The sequence below is a fragment of the Siphateles boraxobius genome, unplaced genomic scaffold (genome assembly GCF_051911475.1).
Source record: "Siphateles boraxobius isolate OS27281-9 unplaced genomic scaffold, OSU_SipBor_1 56, whole genome shotgun sequence".
Lineage (NCBI taxonomy): Eukaryota > Metazoa > Chordata > Actinopteri > Cypriniformes > Leuciscidae > Siphateles > Siphateles boraxobius.
Window position 1 is genome coordinate 11348246 of NW_027509182.1, and position 21038 is coordinate 11369283.

The 21038-nt window shown below is 35.7% G+C and overlaps 1 protein-coding gene across 2 annotated transcripts in view; it reads right to left on the bottom strand.

Moving 5' to 3' along the window:
- Positions 1-821: 821 nt before the first annotated feature.
- The window catches only part of inpp5jb (inositol polyphosphate-5-phosphatase Jb), a 31361-nt gene continuing 11144 nt past the window's right edge, over positions 822-21038 (bottom strand). Inside the window, exons 3-14 of one of the 2 annotated variants that reach the window (XR_013195670.1) lie at positions 17844-17951; positions 16621-16729; positions 14948-15064; positions 13833-14008; positions 12308-12419; positions 11946-12055; positions 8471-8672; positions 7787-7924; positions 7472-7555; positions 7253-7357; positions 3851-6847; positions 822-3558 (exon numbers count right to left, since the gene is read on the bottom strand). Coding sequence is in view for 1 of the 2 variants with exons in the window: in XM_077206735.1 (XP_077062850.1) it covers positions 6542-6847; positions 7253-7357; positions 7472-7555; positions 7787-7924; positions 8471-8672; positions 11946-12055; positions 12308-12419; positions 13833-14008; positions 14948-15064; positions 16621-16729; positions 17844-17951 (1567 nt within the window). In the remaining variant the exon portion in view is untranslated. Of the gene's footprint in view, positions 6848-7252; positions 7358-7471; positions 7556-7786; positions 7925-8470; positions 8673-11945; positions 12056-12307; positions 12420-13832; positions 14009-14947; positions 15065-16620; positions 16730-17843; positions 17952-21038 lie in introns of both variants that reach the window. The other variant, XM_077206735.1, reaches the window with a different exon arrangement.

Consider the following 21038-nt stretch of genomic DNA (forward strand, 5'->3'; position numbering starts at 1 on the left):
AACAGGAGCACACTTCATTTTTTTTATATTTTATTTATTCATTTTTACAGAAGTTGTAGCATATTCCTTTTGTAAAGCTACAGAACTCGTTTGACTCATCAATGTTTTGTAAGTTTGATGTTTTTATTTAAGTCTGAAATAAAACAAGATGAGAACTGAAATATTCCAGCACTTTCTGTGATGTAGTATGCTTGCTTATCATAGGAAGTAATAAGAAATTACTCTTTACATTGAGGTAGTAGCCTAGTGAGAACAGGGTGTTGGGGAATCATTTTTTCAAATCAATTTTTTTTCTCTTTTTCATCAAACCGCAGTTTTGCAAGTTCCCGCAGTTTTTGCAAGTTCCCGCAATTTTTGCAAGTTCCCGCAATTTCATCGCATAAAATTGCATAAATATCCTGCATATTCCATCGCATTTTTTAAGAAAACGGGCCGCATAATCAAGGAGTTTTGCCCGCAACAATCACAAAACAACTCCGCGTTTTTCTGGAAGGACTGCTTTGCTGTAAAAAAGTGCTTCACGCCAGGGTCTAAGCAGACATACACACTTTTCCTTGTGGCAGAGACTCAAAGTACAGCAGGCATTTGGAAATCTAAGCAATTCTTAAAACTCACAACAAGTATCCTAAAGCATGTGGACATGACTGGTGCTCTTTTATGAGTTAATGACATTAATTAGGGGGCGTTTCTGAAACCATTCAGCTGAGCACAATTTCAAGATCATTTGCGATTTTTAAATTTCACGTCTAGGAGAGAGGCGTAACTTTTAAACGTTAGTGTTGGTTACAGATTTCCTTAATGAAATAGTAAGTAATAAAATATTCCACTTTCAAAAGGATTTATTTTCATTTTGACAGCAATGTTTGACAGTGGTCTAAGGCAAGACACCATTACACAACAACAACCAAGAACAACGGTTCACAAGCCTATAAGTCGATACATTCTGCTCAATACAAGTCCAAAAAAAGTGTTTATTTATTTTTATAATCAATGTGAATATAAAGCAAACAGCAATGAGTAACTGGCATTTGCTTCAATGAACAATAAAGATGCAGAACTGTAAAACAAAGTTATAAATGCATATTCTCAATATAATCATAAATCACCTTCTTTATAATGATTTAAACAAGCTGACCAGCAGAATCTGCCATTGATAAGAAAATAAATATAATCTTAAATAAAGTTTCTTCTCTGTTTTGGCACTGATTGTCATCTGTTCTACATACCCACATCTCATCTAATAATCATAATCACTGAGCTCATTTCATCCAATAACATTTCCTACACATGTTTATAATATCTTGCAAGCTCAAAAAATGTGAATTCTCAGAACGAACTAGAAATTAAAACACTGCATCAAAGTATCAAACACTGGCTCTTGCAAAACATTTATTTGGCTTTGAAAGGAAAATTATTTTTCCAATACTGCATCTAGCTTTCAAATATTGTAGGGCTAATGGAGTATAAAAATATGAGTATTGACAAACCTAGGTGTTGCAAATTATTATTTTTTAATAAAATGTGAGTGGCGCTTACTGCCACGATGATAAAGTGTCGCGGTAGCTCTATGATATAGACCTTAGTCAGGTTAGACGGCATATTAAATTGAACACAGATGAAAACGAGGATAAACATGCAGTCTTCTATGACTATATGTCATTTTCACGGAAAGACGTTTCATCAGCTTCATTGTTAACAACAGTACAACCGATTGGACACGTTGTGCTTCTATCCCACACAGCCTCGTTTCATTCCTGCCAAAATTGAAATATGGCACTACCCTGATTAAGGTCTATACCCGTGATAGGGCTTGATATGAGAAATTCAATAAGTCTGACTGATCATTTAAAAAAGTAATAGCATATCTCTGCTCAACCGTGATTGGAGGAATCATTTCAATGAGTCTGCACAAAAGTCTAACAATTAAGTTAAAGGACTTGTTCAAAACCTTAACCCTAAATATGAGCGATTAATAATAGTCATCATCGCCTTAGCAAGCACCACCAATAAGCATGACATGAAACACGCTCTGTGCTTTACATGACTGATAAAACATACACAGGATCATTAGACATGTGTGTTTGTGTGGGTCCTACAGAAAAACAGATTTAAACACATTACAAATCTCAAGAATGCCAGGTCTTGTTAGAAACTATAAACTTATAGTATTTCTAGTAAAAAGTGTCTTGTTCCAGAATGCCTGATTGTTTCGATTTCCAAAGATATTCCAAACTACAAAGATTTATTAAAAAAGGTGTATAATGTAAATGAACGGCCATTTTCATCGTCTACCATCGCCCACGTTTTCTATTCCATCTGGAAGTGGCTCTTCCTCTGCAATATTAAAAGGTGGTGGACATTACGACACTGTGAATATCCATGCAGAAACACATACACTGACACGCTTATACTCTCACTCAGCTAACCATGTAAACAGTGAGACAGCACACCACGTGTCCTAAGGCTAAGTAGTCATGGTACAAAATTTCACAATCTACTAATAGATTACGATATCGGAGCGCGTAGTAGAGCCCTGTAGACGACGTCAAAACCTGGAGGTCTCAATGGAGACAAGAAGACAAGATGATGAGGAAAGGGAAATACAGAGAAAGTGACCGAGAGATTTTACCATGTCGGATAAATCCTAGAAAGCCCTAGACGACAAGTATGCTAGGATTCCTACCACAAGTACAGTCATGATACAATACTTGACACAAATCAGACTAAAGATCAGATAGAAACCACGCAATTATCGTTTAAAGTCAACATGAAATCAAAAACTGATGCTTTCTTAATGCAAGCTTCTGGTCTGTACAGGTGTTCACACCGGCAACAATTTGCACCGACGAAGCAATTGAAAGTCAAACAAAGTTGAGCAAAATTCAACTTCTACTATCATCTAATAGCACAGCAATTTGAGTAATTCAATCTAAGTTGCACCTTAAAGTCACCATGAAATCAAAATAATTGGAATACTGCAGTATTTATTAAAAAACGATTTTTCCATGCATATTTTTTTGTACCTCGAGAATCTTTAATCTCTTGCATCTCTTCTCTGATGACGAGGGCCTATCACTCACATGAGATCCACCAAAAACAAACCACAACCACCCAATCAATTCCCCACGGACAAAATCAAGACCCGCCCTCTTTTCTTTTTCTTTTTTTTGAGAGAGAAGCCGTTTTACTTGGATATGTATAGGGAAGAATATAAGGGGTTTCTTTTTCATTGTTTTTCTATGAACATGCACTAGCATAGGGTTACACTTTATTTTAAGGTGTCCGTGTAACAGTGTAATTATACATTTTAAGTACTGCGTAATAATAATTAGCTACATGTACTTACTTTAGGGTTAGTTGCATGTAATTATGCACAGTCGTAGTAAATTACTATAGTAACTACATGTAACGTGTGTAACGAGGACACTGTAAAATAAAATGTTACCAACAGTTTTTGCCGTGCTCACATGTTAGATGACAGCGTATGACACAACGTTGTAAGCATGCAGCACACAAGTTAAAAGTTGTTCAACTTTTAAAAAACGTGTCTCTAGACCACTGCGTTTTAAATGCAAAAACGCATTCTGTGTGAACCGGCCCTTTTACTGGTGAACGTTACATTTAACAAAAATGTTTGTCTTTGTATTCTTCCATTAAAGTGTAATAAAAAGTCATCATAAGGGGCAGTTCACACAGGATACGTTTTTGCACTCAACAGCTTCTTTTCCATTGATTTTCTACGTAAACATGCACTAGATGGATGTTTTTGAGAGTTGCGCTCACCTCTTTTGCTGCAACTCGCGAATGAACAGCGCTGAAGTTAAAAGTTTTTAAAAACATGTCTCTAGACCTTGCGTTTTTTTTTTATTATTCCTCTGCCCTGCGTCTTATGCAAAAACGCAGCCCTTATAGTGCTAAGCATTATTAATTTAATCTTAAATAAATAACTCTCTTTTTGCCACTTCCACTTGGTTCGTAACACCCACTTTTCACAATCCAATCACTTCCTTACTGATAAAATCAGGTCCTGCCCTGCGTTTCTTTCATTGACTATCCTGTTGAAAACCATTATGCAAATTTGGTTTGTGAACGACATTTCATGTTGACTTTAAACTGGCAGGTCAAAGAGCTGGACATCACTTTAAATTTTTTTTCAAGAACATTAACCACAGGAACATGACGGCACAGCAGTCACAACTGCAATAGATTTCATCATTGTCCTATAATATCATAAAATGCTAACAGTTGGTTAAACCAGTAATCGACTTGGATAATATACAAACTGAACTTTATCAAGTGCTGTCAACCCTTTATATGCATCTGCCTTTCAAGGACCTGAGGATAGTGTGGTAAAAACATGCAGCAGAGCATGTGTATTGTTATTAAACGCAATTTACCTTTCCCTGTTAATACAAGGTGATGACAACAGCATTTCACCTTTAGCAGGTCATTCCCAATGTCCTCTATGGCAGAAAGTCAAACTTACTATTTCTGCTCCAAAACCTATTGAGCTGCCTCGCTCTCTGCTATCTACATAGGGAGCAACCTTACAAGGCAGCATCCTATCCGAAATGCAGCTTTATTAGTAACTCTGTCAATGCACTATTTGCTATGAGAAGCTTGACTAAAGGATAACTAAATTTGCGTCCACACACACGAACGATAACGATCTGTTTATTCTTAGCTCGCGCGCTGCGGTTTCAAAAAGTGTGTACAACGTCATTGAACATGTTTTTGCTGTTCTTGTTGCATTACGTGGCTTTGCTATGTCCTCAGCATGCTATGTTTTGAGTGAAGCTAATGTAATCGATCTAATCAGTAAATTTAGCTGACGTAGTCAAAAGAGTGGAATAACAACACCTAGTCATTTTCACCACAATTTCAAAGGAAGCAAGACAATGTTGTCGAAACGAGCGCTGGCTACCTGAGGTAATACTTGACTTTACAAACAGTGAAGGATTTTTTTCTGGACCTCAGCGATTAACTTCTCCGCAATGTCGTCTGCCATTTTAAATGGGCCCTTAAATTAGAATGGATTCTGATTGGCTGCCAGTGTTTTATCGTTCAACCGCTGTAAAAAAAAAATCGTTACAAAAAAAGTGATCCCAATGATATCGTTTCTCTATATCGTTATCGTTATAGCTGTGGTGTAATCTCTGCTATTCTTTAATATTGAGAATGATTTTTAGTGCTTTATCTTTATCGTTCTCGTCCGTGGTGTTAACAGGCCTTTTTTATGTTTTAATGCTTAGCCTACAACTGATTCCCAAGTTATTCCGAATTGCCGAAGTAGCACACACAAATGTTGACTTAAATAGTCAATGAGATTGAGCTATTTATCTCCGCTGATTTCAGAATGTAATAAAATATTTTAGTTTATCAATTTTTCTCACAGTGCATTCTGGGAATACCCTATCCTTTGCCAAAACAAGGGCTGCATTTAAGTCCACTTTTTATGTCCTTCCCTCGCCAACTTCTCTTCATCTCGTTCCCTCGGGTGTACGTCATTGCTTGCAGTGCACAGTGCCCACTACTGGCGAAACCCTTGTAATGGGTTTAAATGAAACACCCTAAGTCCTTGGAATCTGCTATGGAGCCCGCCATGCCAGTTGCTATTGTGACGTCACAGTCGTGTTGCATTCTGGTCTATGGATCTGCCTGAAGTGTTACTATGAGTAGACTCGGTCAAAATCAAGGGGTTGAGGGCCTGTCCAAATAAACTTCCCTCGAACACTTGACGAAGTTGAAAGCACTTTTAAATGGTGGCCCTTACGGAAGTTTGCGAGTGTATGTCTAAAAGTGGAGTTAAACACAGCCAAGTTATTTCAAGAAAGCATAACATCTGGAAGTCTAAAGGGCGTCTATGATGCCTAGATAGGCAGCTCACTAGAGTTTGAAACAGAGCACTGGAAATCATACAGAGGATCTGCTCTAATAAGAACCAGAATTCTTTCCCATTGTGCATTAAACCCTGGCTAATTCTGGACAAATCCTCCATATGGATCAATTAAAACCATTAATATTGTGCAAGTATATCTACACTCTGAAAAATAAAGGTTCTTTAGTGGCGTTGAGGGTTCCATGAAGAACCTTTAACATCCATGGATCCTTTCAATTACACCTAAGGTTCTTTAAAGTGGAATAAAAAATAAAAGTTATTTTCAGAACTGTTCACAGAAAGTTTTTCTGGGGAACCCAAAATGGTTCTTCTATGGCATTGCTGCGGAAACCCCATTTTGGAACCTTTATTTGTAAGAGTGATTGATTATTTTTTAGAGTTTCAAGTTTTGTCTTGCGCAGTTGGAGAGACAGAAAGAGGAGGAGGAGAAGAATATGAATATGACTGCACAGAACAGAAGAAGAAAAAACAGTTTAGTCTGCCCTCTTGTATTTGCTAGAGGGAGCCACACACTAAACGCTCACTGCTGCCCTGCAACATATTACACAACATCTCCAAACAAGTAAATCTACAACGACATTACAGCAGAAACCTGCAACCCCAGCCTTGAGCTGATATAATCCTCCAGAGAAGGTGGTGTGCTTAGCTAAGGTTCCTCTGGCTTGGTTGCATCTTTTCCTGAGTAGAGCTATCATCCGCAGCGACGGGGCCACCCGAGGACTCGAAGGCGCCACCGGCCGGCCCGCTCGCGCTGGTGTCTTTGGAGTGCGTTTGCTTCGGGTTTGCCATTCGCTCTTCGTTGAGTCTGGATCTCCTGCTGCTGTGCTGTTGCTCTTCAGTCTCGGGACCGGAGTCACAGGAGTCGCCCTTCTTTACCTCGTCATCAGACGTGAAGTCGGAGCTGTCAGACGGGCTTAGACCAGCGGAGGCGGAGGCTGGCAGTTGAATCTATTAAACAGATGATGAGTTGAAGGAGAATTTTAGAATGACACGACAGTCATTTATGACAATTAAATTTATAACTAAAACAACTTGTTCCACACGTCATACATCATTATGCCATTTCTACATCATTGGACATGCGCAGTACTTTCCAGTTTTGGTTTTTAATCCAATCAAGTGTTTACATGTCCCCCTGATGGGATTAGAAAAGGTTTAAACCAACCCCTTACAATACAAATTAAATTTGAATCGGATTAATTCTGATTGACGCGGTTACATGTGACTTTTTTTACTCTGGATATCGGATTATTAGGATCCATGTGAACGCAGCTACTGATTCAAGTGTCTGAGAATTGTTTTATGGCGCAGAGGAAGTACATGCTGGAATTAAAAGTAAAAGAGATTATCTACCTGGAATGGCTCGGTGACGCCAACAATGGAGCTCATATTGTTGCTGTAGTAACCCAGTATGAAGTCGCCAGAATCCTTTGGCAATTCTTCCTCGGTAAAAGTCACCTGGAGATTGCAAATCAAAACCTCCTAATTTAAATTTACAAGCTCCAATGTGTAGCTTTATGAACACAAGTGAATGCTTTTAAATGCAACTAAATGCATGGGATTTGTCCTTACTTCGTGCTCCTGTCTCAGGAAGTCAGACTCTTCCTGCTTGGCCCAAGTGTAAGCCACATAGTCTTTATGGTGCTTAAACCCAACCTGTGAAATTACATATTTGTAAAGTATTTTCAATCAATTTTATAGTTCCATATGAACATAACTAAAGTGACAAATATATATATATATATATATATATATATATATATATATATATACAGGGTATGTGTATATATATATATATATATATATATATATATATACACATATATATATGATTTCCGCACTCCTAGATCAATAGATGCTCAGAACTGATGAAATGATTGAAATAACCTTGTAAAGCCCAATCCAGTCCCAGGAGCTTCGAGCAAAGTTGGGCACCACCTTGAATGTGGCCACTGCATCTGATATCTCTCTCCATTCATCCTCTACAATGAGTTCTACTAGAGGCATGTCCGCCTTATATGGGAACTGAAAGGACATCACACGTTAAACACATTGCTCAGACAAACAATGAATTTTGCATTCATGTAGACATTCATGACAGTGTGACAACATTGAAAATGTTTTTTTTTGGGGGGGGGGGGGGGGGTATGTTTGAATGTTTGCTTGAATGTTAAAAAAAATATTCTCCATTGTTGCGGCCCCTCTCTTCGTAGTCTGTCAGTAACGCTCTGTTTAGTTCATGTCTCTATGAAGACCCTCCTTCTGAAAAGCTCACTGTGCTCTGATTGGTCGGCTGGAGCAGTGTGTTGTGATTGGTCGAGCGGTTCGAGTGTGTTTGGAAAATGTTCCGCCCCTTACCATAACTGCCAGTTTAACACACTACTAACTAACTCAACCAGGCCCCGCCCCTTTATTCTGCCTATGAATGATTTAAATGAGGAATATTGTGACGTGTTGGGCACCCCTGCTCTAGAGCATGCATGCACATTAGCTGAACCAAAATGAAAACATACGTTTTAAGCCTGATTTGAGCTAAAGAAGTGTAACATCAGGAAGTGTTTGTGCACTGACCTGCAGAGTGAAGATAGAGGAGACAGGCTTGTGGTCGCTGACAGTGTACTCCATGTGACTGCGGTAGAAATGCTGCGACACACGAGTCCCGCTGGTCAGTCCCGTCATGGAGCTGCGCTTCGACACGCTGTTGCTGACCGGAGCCACCGGCCTCAAACGCCACAGAATACGATCAGTCCATGCAGGTTTACGCTTCTTACCACTGAGAAAGATACAGATTCACTTAAACAACTGTGCAATAATAATATCATTGCTGGAAGTGAATACTACAGATTGACAGGAATGGGAAATTGAATCATTTTGAAGGAAGACAGTCTGATGTACTATCAGACACAGTTTTAGACTCCATTCTCAGTCCCAAAATACCCTTTGAAACCTTCAAAGGGCACCCTTTGCATCTTGTGCCTCAGAACTGTAACTCATTTATAGGACAAGTGATTAGCCAATCATAGAAGAGGGGCAAAAACAGCCCGTTTAATTCTAAGGTGTGTGAAAAATGGCAGTGAAAAATTAAAATGACATGAGATTGTTGTGGTGCAAGAATTAGACCAAAATAAAAAAGGATATGAAAAATATTATATAAATATTCAAATATATCAAGTCAAGTTATTTTATTTTTCTATTTATTTCTATTTATTTAATCAGGGACACTACACATTAAATACACTATGTAATAATACATAACAAAAATATGAATAATATATAATAATATGTAAAATGCAACACTAGGCTAATTTTCATCTGTAGTCCCTTTGTTAAGTTAAATTGATTCATAATACACATGGTTTAAAAGCAGCTTTACAGAAAATTATGCTATTAATGTTTATAATATCTTAATACATTATTCATGCCTTATAGTCACATTTAGCAGATTAGAGCTGGGCAATAATATTATTAGAAATCGGGCAGTTGAGATTTGCTATAGAGTATATAACATTTTACAAGAGTACACTGTATACAAGTGAGTATACTGTATATATGTGAGTATACTGTATATATGTGAGTATACTGTATACAAGTGAGTATACTGTATACAAGTGAGTATACTGTATATATGTGAGTATACTGTATATAAGTGACTATACTGTATACCCTATATATTTGAGTATACTGTATATATGTGAGTATACTGTATATATGTGAGTATACTGTACATATGTGACTATACTGTATACCGTATATATGTGAGTATACCGTATATATGTGAGTATACTGTATATAAGTGAGTATACTGTATATATGTGAGTATACTGTATACAAGTGAGTATACTGTATATATGTGAGTATACTGTATATATGTGAGTATACTGTATAAATGTGAGTATACGGTATATAAGTGAGTATACTGTATACAAGTGAGTATACTGTATATATATGTGAGTATACTGTATATATGTGAGTATACCGTATATATGTGAGTATACTGTATATATGTGAGTATACTGTATATAAGTGAGTATACTGTATATATTTGAGTATACTGTATATAAGTGAGTATACTGTATATATGTGAGTATACTGTATATAAGTGAGTATACTGTATATAAGTGAGTATACTGTATATATGTGAGTATACTGTATATATGTGAGTATACTGTATATATGTGAGTACACTGTATATATGTGAGTATACTGTATAAATGTGAGTATACTGTATATAAGTGAGTATACTGTATATATGTGAGTATACTGCATATATGTGAGTATACTGTATATATGTGAGTATACTGTATATATGTGAGTATACTGTATATAAGTGAGTATACTGTATATAAGTGAGTATACTGTATATATGTGAGTATACTGTATACAAGTGAGTATACTGTATATATGTGAGTATACTGTATATATGTGAGTATACTGTATATAAGTGAGTATACTGTATATATGTGAGTATACTGTATATAAGTGAGTATACTGTATATATGTGAGTATACTGTATATATGTGAGTATACTGTATACAAGTGAGTATACTGTATATATGTGAGTATACTGTATATATGTGAGTATACTGTATAAATGTGAGTATACTGTATATAAGTGAGTATACTGTATACAAGTGAGTATACTGTATATATATGTGAGTATACTGTATATATGTGAGTATACCGTATATATGTGAGTATACTGTATATATGTGAGTATACTGTATATAAGTGAGTATACTGTATATATTTGAGTATACTGTATATATGTGAGTATACTGTATATAAGTGAGTATACTGTATATAAGTGAGTATACTGTATATATGTGAGTATACTGTATATAAGTGAGTATACTGTATATATGTGAGTATACTGTATATATGTGAGTATACTGTATATATGTGAGTATACTGTATATATGTGAGTACACTGTATATATGTGAGTATACTGTATAAATGTGAGTATACTGTATATAAGTGAGTATACTGTATATATGTGAGTATACTGCATATATGTGAGTACACTGTATATATGTGAGTATACTGTATAAATGTGAGTATACTGTATATAAGTGAGTATACTGTATATATGTGAGTATACTGCATATATGTGAGTATACTGTATATATGTGAGTATACTGTATATATGTGAGTATACCGTATATATGTGAGTATACTGTATATATGTGAGTATACTGTATATAAGTGAGTATACTGTATATAAGTGAGTATACTGTATATATGTGAGTATACTGTATATAAGTGAATATACTGTATATAAGTGAGTATACTGTATATATGTGAGTATACTGTATATATGTGAGTATACTGTATATAAGTGAGTATACTGTATATATGTGAGTATACTGTATATATGTGAGTATACTGTAAATAAGTGAGTATACTGTATATATGTGAGTATACTGTATATAAGTGAGTATACTGTATATATGTGAGTATACTGTATATATGTGAGTATACTGTATAAATGTGAGTATACTGTATATATGTGAGTATACTGTATATATGTGAGTATACTGTATATAAGTGAGTATACTGTATATAAGTGAGTATACTGTATATAAGTGAGTATACTGTATATATGTGAGTATACTGTATATAAGTGAGTATACTGTATATATGTGAGTATACTGTATATAAGTGAGTATACTGTATATAAGTGAGTATACTGTATATAAGTGAGTATACTGTATATATGTGAGTATACTGTATAAATGTGAGTATACTGTATATATGTGAGTATACTGTATATAAGTGAGTATACTGTATATATGTGAGTATACTGTATATAAGTGAGTATACTGTATATATGTGAGTATACTGTATATAAGTGAGTATACTGTATATAAGTGAGTATACTGTATATATGTGAGTATACTGTATATATGTGAGTATACTGTATATAAGTGAGTATACTGTATATAAGTGAGTATACTGTATATATGTGAAAAAACAGACACCTTTATATGACCTTTTTGCAAAATAAGTATTTATGGACCTGAATGTATAAAATCTTTTCCATTTTACCTGGTATCATATGTGTCTGTTCCCACATCAAACTTGTACGTCGGAGGGAATTTGATTGGCCCCTCGTGGAAGCCCTCGAGCACAGACTCGCTGCCTTTAGCCATGTTCAGCTGCGAGATGGAGAGCGAGACCAGCAAAGAAGAGTCAGTAACAATAACACCAGCAAAGCAGAGATTACACAAAATTATGAATATTGCATTGTGTTTTTTCAATGCTTTGTACAAAACAGTTGCTCCTTCTTCAATAGCATTTAATATTTTCGTAATATTTACATCATGTCATATGTAAAACCATGATTTTTGACTTATAGAGGGAGGTTCTTCATGTCTGCACTAGACAGTGTGTCCGCATGCACGTCTCACCTGGTCTTTTTCCCACAGTATGGACAGTTTGTTATTGTCAATCGCTCCTTTCACGACCTGCATCTCAAGGTCCTCGATTCGGAAGTTCAGGTCTCCAAACCAGAAAACCAAACTGCAAACATCATCATACACTTTTCAAGATCAATTTCAAGGTCATACTGTCGTCACAAATCAAGTATAAATTCATTTCAATCATAACACGATCTCATGAGAAAACACTGCAAAAAAATATATAAAGTAAGTTTGCAACTACATGTGAACTTCTACTAAACCAAACCCTAATACTCTACTAATACTCTATTGAGAGTTAGTTGAAATGTAGTTGCAAATGAATTAGTTACTTGGATATTTGAGTAGACTAAACTGAACATTTTAAGGCAGCACAAACTCTTTTTTGAGTTGAAACAAAAAAATGACATTGTAGTTGACATGTAGTAGCAAAGTTACTTATTGTTAGTGGAATGTCTTAAAGTTGGACTATTGTAAAAAAAAACGTGTAACCAAAAACAACACATATTGTTAATTGTTGTTTTCATAAAATTTGCACAATTTTATTTGTATAAAAAGAACAATTTGTAGAAAAATGGTCATTCAAACCCTCATAGAGTGTGAGCAGACCGTACAATATTATACAAATTAGAAAGTACAAATTCATATGAATTGGCAACCAACAGTTACAAACCGTCATGAGATCCCAATCTTTTGTCACTGATGTTGAATTCAAACTCTATGGTATTTAGTAGTAAATTAATTTGTCACTTGGTAGAAACTAGACAAATTATGCATATGCCATCATGGACAGGTTGCATGACATGAAAAGCATGAGCAGAATTAGTAAAATAATAAATTTACAATTGTATTGTTTTTGTTACATAAAAAAAATTGTATACTGTGTTGGGTCACACCTTTATGTCCAATATAAAATGTGAGACTGAAAAACACTTCCCTTGGGGAAACTAAAGCAACAGCACCATCTGTTGGTGAGATACATAATTATAAATTATACTACGTGTGTGTGTGTGTGTGTGTGTGTGTGTGTGTGTGTGTGTGTGTGAAAGTGTGTGTGAGAGTGTGTGTGTGTGTGTGTGTGTGTGAGAGTGACTGTGAGAGTGTGAAAGTGTGTGTGTGTGTGAGAGATAGTGTGTGTGTGTGAGAGAGAGTGTGTGTGTGCGCGTGTGTGTGTCTGAGAAGAGCGTGTGTGTGTGTGTGTGTGTGTGTGTGTGTGTGTGTGTGTGTGAGAGAGTGACTGTGTGAGAGTGTGAAAGTGTGAGAGTGTGAAAGTGTGTGTGAGAGTGTGTGTGCGCGCGTGAGTGTGCGTGTGGGATTGCGAGTGCGTGTGCATGCGTGTCAAGTCAAGTCATCCTCATTTATATAGCGCTTTTAACAATGTAGATTGTTTCAAAGCAGCTTAACAGAGATAAACATATAATTTAAGGTAACAGAGATTGTGTGTGTAGTGTGTGTGCGTGTGCGTGAGTGTGCGAATGCGTGAGTGTGCGTGTGCACGTGTGTGTGTGAGTCTTACTCGTGATCCAGGACGCCCATGGCCGCTTGTCCTTCGAACTGTTGCTGTTGCAGGATGCTCTCGAAGTCCTCCATGCGCTGGTCTGTGTTCTCCATGTGTGCGGGAAGATGACAGTTCAAGAAACAGATCGAATGACCAAACACAGTCATACGAGCGCTGACGCCGCCTTTATTCCCCTGCAGAGTGAGAGAGGGACGATACACGATACATTCAGTCTGAGTTTTCTCTGATCACCTTAAACATTCTTAACAGTTCTACAGGTTTTATTGCTAAACTCAAGATCCTGCAGAATTTTTCAGAGCACCTTTTCGCATTTTCTACACTGATTTTTAGAGAAATGCATGCTAAATCTGTAAGATAAAATATAGTAACTTATGTTAACTATTGCATGTTCTACACACTTTTTGATAACTGAAGGCATTGTCAAATTGCCCAAACTCTAGAGTAAACACAAGCACTGGTGGATGAGCACAATTTTGTAAAGTGCATACATTTAAACTCTATATAAACCTGCACCTTTTCCACTCAAATCTGAGACATATCTCATAATATATATATTTATCATTATATATATCATATTATCAACTGATTTAAGTCAGTTGCCTTATAGCAGCTAGGAAATAAGCCACAAACACACCTCCCAGTTTCTTTATTAATACAGAGCACTATTAAACTCTTATCAAAATTATTCATCAATGATTTAAAAGGGATAATCAAAGAAAATATTAAAGACTACCAAATAAATCTGCTTACAGAAGTTTATGCTCAATGAATTCAGATGAATGTGAATTAACTTTATAACTTATTAATACCCAGGGGGGGGGGAAACTGGCTTCATGCACTTTGTTGTAATGTTTGACACTGATATTCTTGCAGTGAGAGGTGAGTTTATCATTATGATGGCATCATTTTATATTCATTAGGTGTTCAGCTCATTATTAATATTTCATCAGCACACTGCATGTGATATTTGACAGAACCCTATTAACAGTCTCCTGTGACCTTTCATATCTGCAAATGAGGATTAATAAACTGTTCAACTAATGATTGTTGAGATATTCTGCGGCAGAACCGTGACTTTAGACGGGGAAAGCGTGAGATTGCAGATAACGTACCCAGATTCCCCCGAGCCCGGTGCGAGTGGTCTGGGTTTGAATGCCTCTCAGGAAAGGAAGGTGAAAGTACTTGGAAAAGACCAGCAGAAGCATTCCCTGCATCCTCTGAGACGTGACCTAAACACACACACACATTCAACACAGTTCCTTGAAACAGAGAAAACACACAACCTGAGAAATAAATAATCGCTTGCTCTCTAACATTTAGAGAATTTTTGACAGGATGCGTATGGATTGGGACATAACCATGCTACTGTTTTCAGTGTTATTGGTAAATTAAAATAGTAAGAATCGGTTTCATTAATTAATGTTGGGTTGTTTCAACCCATGTTTGGGTTTGTTTGTTTGTTTTATTTTTTTAATTACATTACAAAAACTAATGGTTGGGCTTGTCCATATTTGACCCAAACATGGGTTGAAACAACTCAGAATTTTTTTAGAATGTTGAAATAAAACTGAAATTAAATATATACTAGATGAAAAAGCTTTAACTTGAAAAACTTAAAAATGTTGCCTAGGCAACTAACTGAATAAGTTTTAAAATGGCTAAAACTATAACCGAGATTTACAAAATTATTAAAGCTAAAAAGAAATGTAAAAAAACGGCAAAAGTATGGAAGCTTGTATCCGCCACAGAGCAAAAAATAAAAAGGTAATTGCGACTTTTTTCCTCATAATTCTGACTTTTTTTCCTCGCAATTGCGAGTTTATTTCACAATTGTATTTCATTATTTATTTCATATAACAAAATTACTAAAACTAAAATAGAAATGAAGACTGAAGATATAAAAAGATGCCAATTAAAAAATATATACTAATAATTGTATCCTAGTGAATCAGGGTTATTATTGCTAACTAAAACCATACAAACATTTCGTTACTATAAATGTTAACTGAAATGAAATTAATATAAAAAAACCTTACATTTAATTTATTTCCACTAATTGCCAAGGACGGAACATTTTAGTTTAGTTTAACTTGAAGTACTAAAATAACTAAGACTAAATAAACTCAAACTAATTCAAATTCAGAAAAATTCAGACATATTTAAAAGCTAAAATTACAAAAACACACAACAAAATTACTATAACTTTAAATTTAATTAAAGTAAAAAAAAGAAATATATCAATAAAATCTCATTCAAAATATTAACTAAGCTATTAACTATACTACACTACTAAATGATACTGAAATGCCTCATGCATCGAGGTTCTGTTAACTGTGAATAATAAAGCAGAAGTGGCATTTTAACATCCCTCGGGAGAGATATTCAGGATATAATACTAGCCTTCTGCTAACCCTACAGTACATACTGTATATCTCAATTAGTGTTTAACAATAAAGATGTTTAGTATGCCACATTGTTTTTATGTGAGATTATTTTTCCACAATGAAAATAATGGCACATAAAATGAGGGAGGAGTCTAACTGATTGAAAATAGAAACATGAGCCACATGACAGAGACAAAGACCAGCAAAGAGACTTTCAACCTCAGCCACTCACTCAGTATTACATAATGTGACCCCTGCGGCTCTAATGACAAGTGTGTGTGTGTGTGTGTGTGTGTGTGTGTGTGTGTGTGTGTGTGTGTGTGTGTGTGTGTGTGTGTGTGTGTGTGTGTGTGTGTGTGTGTGTGTGTGTGTGTGTGTCGTTAAGAAGGAACATTACTGACCAGTACATATCCAAAGGGGCTGAGAGTGTCCATGAAGACCTCGCTCCACTGGTCAGTGAAAAGAACATCTTTCAGTCGTTTGTTGATCATTGAGTTCACTTCCTGTAAGCTGAGAGAAGAAGCGTGGGGAAAAAAACACAGGAGAGAAGTAAATGGCAGTCAGTAAAGCTTAAATCAAACACTGAAAAATACCAGAAGGAGAGGTAGAAGAAGAGACCTTACGGCAGGCGGTAGATTATATCTGTACTGTCATGTAAGATTATGATCATCATATTATAGGGGTCAGTAATAAATTAATAATTTTATTCAGCGAGGATGCATTGAATTGATCAAAAGTGACATTAAAGACATTTACAATGTTACATAAGATTTTAAATAAATGCTGTTCTTTTAATGTTTCTATTTATCAAAGAATCCTAAAAAAAAGTATCATGGTTTCCACAAAAATATGAAGCAGCACAAATGTTTTCAACATTGATAATAATCAGAAAAAATTCTTGAGCAGTAAATCATCATATTAGAATGATTTCTGAAGGATCATGTGACATGAAGACTGGCGTAATGATGCTGAAAATTATATTGAAAAAGAAAACAGTTATCTTAAAATTGTTATAATATTTATTTAACAATGATATGTAATAATGTAATAATAATTTCTAATACATAATATACATAATATTATTGTTAATATACATAACAATAATAATATATAATATATACAACAATAATATGTAATAATATAACCATTTGCCCTATTTGTTTTTACTGTATTTTTGATCAAATAAATGATTTTGGTAAGACTTCTTTAAATCAGTGATTGTTGTTTTAAATCAAATATTAAAATGTGAAATTGTTAATTAAGGCCATTATTAGCCATTTGAACAACCCTGTAATATTCATCCAAAATATTTTGTAACAGGGTTGAATGGTTGCAAAAGGAAATGAGTTTAAGAAGAAATGGTATGAGTTATTTATTTATTGAAATTATAATGTCTATAATTTATAATTTTGGTTATGTACTGACTACTAATATGTAGGGCAGCCATAGGAAAATATAATTTCTTAAAAAGTTCAACAGTAACCGTTGTAAATACAATACAATAGAATAAAATTTTTTTGCCATTTTCTGAACATGTGTCAGATGTCAGAACATAGGAACAGATTTACTGTTATTACTTTTCATATCGAGCAGCTTTCATATAGAAAAGCATTGTAAACCTCACCCTATAATGTACATGTCTGTGTTTCCATCGCCAACATGCAAGCCCAGTAAAGCAGTGATGTCTTCAGGAGGCATGGCTGAGCCCACGTTCCAAGTGATAATATGCACCCTGATAGCAGAAAGACACATTAGAGAACGGCGGGAGAACAGCACTCATCTGTGTGACACGTGTTCACAGTCTACAGTCCCTCTGTTATAGGCAGAGTATCATTGCGAGATGAATCATGTGACTCTGTTTACACGTGCACCTCTTCACTCCCGTTTACATGCAGTTTACATCATTCTGATTATTCATTAAGAATTGTGGATGTTTTTACCTCCATTCTTCAAATGCCCCAATGCACAGCACAGATGATGAACTCTGTATATAGTGTTACTGGTCGAGCTCTTCCAGCACACATGGATTTGTTCATTGGCTCTTTTGTATCTGGCCTCAGTCGTTTTTTTAAGAGACGTGCCTAAAATGTCCCCATTTCAATGTTTTCAACCATCAATATACCGCATTATATTCATGTTGTCAACATGAACAGTTTCTTTGCCACCTCAAAAATGTGACGCCTTATTTACCGCTGTTTATGAATCTGTGTGCACTTTGGTCGGAGTGGAATAGATGCGATTAGAGTGTTCACATGCCTGTTTATTGCGATTAAAATTGGCATACACCATATGTCAATTGTAGTCTTTTAAAAGGGCATCTGAAACAATAAACTAATTACAATGTAGTGGTGTCAAAGATTTCGGTGTGGGGTTGCACATATTGCTCATAATCTTAATCATTCCTGCAGATTTTTGTGCTGTAACTCAAAGTACACACACATAAAACCGCCTCTCAGCACTAAACTGAGTTCTTTTTCTCAAAATAATGTCAAAATGTCGGTCTTGGCGAGTATGTTTTAAGTGAACGTAAACAGTTGAGAAAGAAAACGCATGTGTAACAGTATAATGGATCAGTGCTTCAGGTCTTAAAGTGACAGCAGCCTAATATATCTGCTGCCAAATTATGAGAAAACATTAAAAATATCTATATGGCAGTTTTTCCCCATGGTATTGATGTCAAAATTGTGGCCAGTGAAAATGGCTTGTAACTTCCTTGAGAGTGGCTTGTAACTTTGGAAAACCACTCGCCACAGTGACTGGTGAGCAAAAAAGTGAATGTCAAGCCCTGTATATATTATATACAAAATTCAACCCCCCAAAGTGGCTGGTAGGAGTGACTGTGTTACACGCCACTGCTGAAACACACCTGCATTTGGCAGGTTGGCTGGTGTTAATGTCATCCTGGTTACAATAATTATGAACTTTGTATGGTATTGTGTTTACATGAGGTACAGTTTAATTGCAATAGTGCCTAAATCTCGTTAAGATCGTATTATCAGTGTGCATGTAAACGTAGGCACTGTCTGACTGTATAAGAGTGAGTGTTTCCATATCTTTAGTCGGGACATTGACATAATGAAGCCGTGATGGTTTGACACTGACAGGTTTCGGGTTTGGATTATAATTCATCAAAACAGACCTTGAAGACATGTTTGTGTCATATTAATAAATAAACAAGTTAAAGAAATGAAAAGGAAGTAAGAACATCATCAGGATAATTACACATGCTTGCAATGTAGACATCTTTGTTGATTATAACGGGAGCGATCTAGTTTTGTCGTGTCACATCACATCACTCCATTGCAGTTAAACATGTTACGTAATAAATCATCACATTTAATATCCAAACAATAAATATTTAATACATATTTTTCTCAATAATTCCACCAGAATCCCTTCCAGCTTTATTTCCAAGAAAGATAATCTTCCTATATTCTTATCTAAGTTTAATATAACATTGAAGATTTACGTCCATAACGTCCTTTAATCTATATGCTTGAATACCTCAAAAAGTTAATAAGTGTGTGTGTGTGCGCGCTTACGTGTGTGTGTGTGTGTGTGTGTGTGTGTGTGTGTGTGTGTGTGTGTGTGTGTGTGTGTGTGTGTGTGTGTGTGTGTGTGTGTGTGTGTGTGTGTGTGTGTGTGTGTGTGTGTGAGTGTGCGTGTGCGTGTGCGTGTTTGTGTGAGTGAGTGAGTGAGTGTATATGTTCTTAAAATGCAATCCTTCTCTGATCTTTGACCTCACTAAGCTAAGAGAAAATGATGTGCACTATTACTGAATGAGCTCATTATAACGACTGGCAGTGAGCTCGTGACATATTTCCATTTTCAAATAATCCGGTTCACTAGTTTCCAGTCATGTATGTTTTCAATGTGCTGCAGTCGCCTTTTTCCCTAAACGTCTTTTTCAGGAGACGGGAGATTAGAACATTACTGTGTACAGAATAATAATTCAACCCAAGCAGATCTGATAAAGCAGGAGCTGGTAAACACAAGGTTATTTCAATACAAATCCGCCAGCAGCTCAAATCACAGAAGGGTGAAGGAGGCTAATATAGAGTGTCAGTGCTTTAAACTACAGATTCCTGAACAGTAATAAGATCAGAAACAAACTCACCCCTTTATTTATTTCTGTTATATGTATATATTAAGCACTATTTAGCATAATTTTTCATTGACAGTTGTTTTGTTGTATGTAAATGACTTTCAGAATGATTTTTCCCAGCTGATGAACAATAAAAACAATAACAGCCAATCAGAAAGCGTTCCGTTTTTAAGAGCTTGAGCATTTAAAGCGGCAGCTACAAAACTGCAATATGAGCTCAGAATAAACAGAACGATATCGTCCGCTGGTGTGAACGCTATCATTATTATAGTTGTCTTTAGGTATCTTTCTTGGTGTGCTTGGGCCTTAAAGGGATAGTTCACCCAAAAATTAAAATTCTGTCAGTATTTACTCTCCCTCATGTATTTCCAACCCCGTAAGACCTTCGTTCATCTTCGGAACACGAATTAAGATATTTTTGATTAAATCGGAGAGGTGGATCACTCCTCCATAGGCTTCTAAGGGATTGAAACTTGTTACCCGAAAAGTTATTAGAGACATCGTTAAAATAGTCCAAGTGACTACAGTGGCTCAATCTTAAGTTTATCAAGCAACTAGAATACTTTTTGTGCGCAAAAAAAACAAAAATAACGACTATATTTCAACTATTCATTTCCTTCTCTGTGGGCCTCGAGTCAGTTCACTAGTGTAACAGCGTAAGCTTCTGTGTTGTACGTCACACGCATCACACGCATGACCAGCGTCGGCCAATAG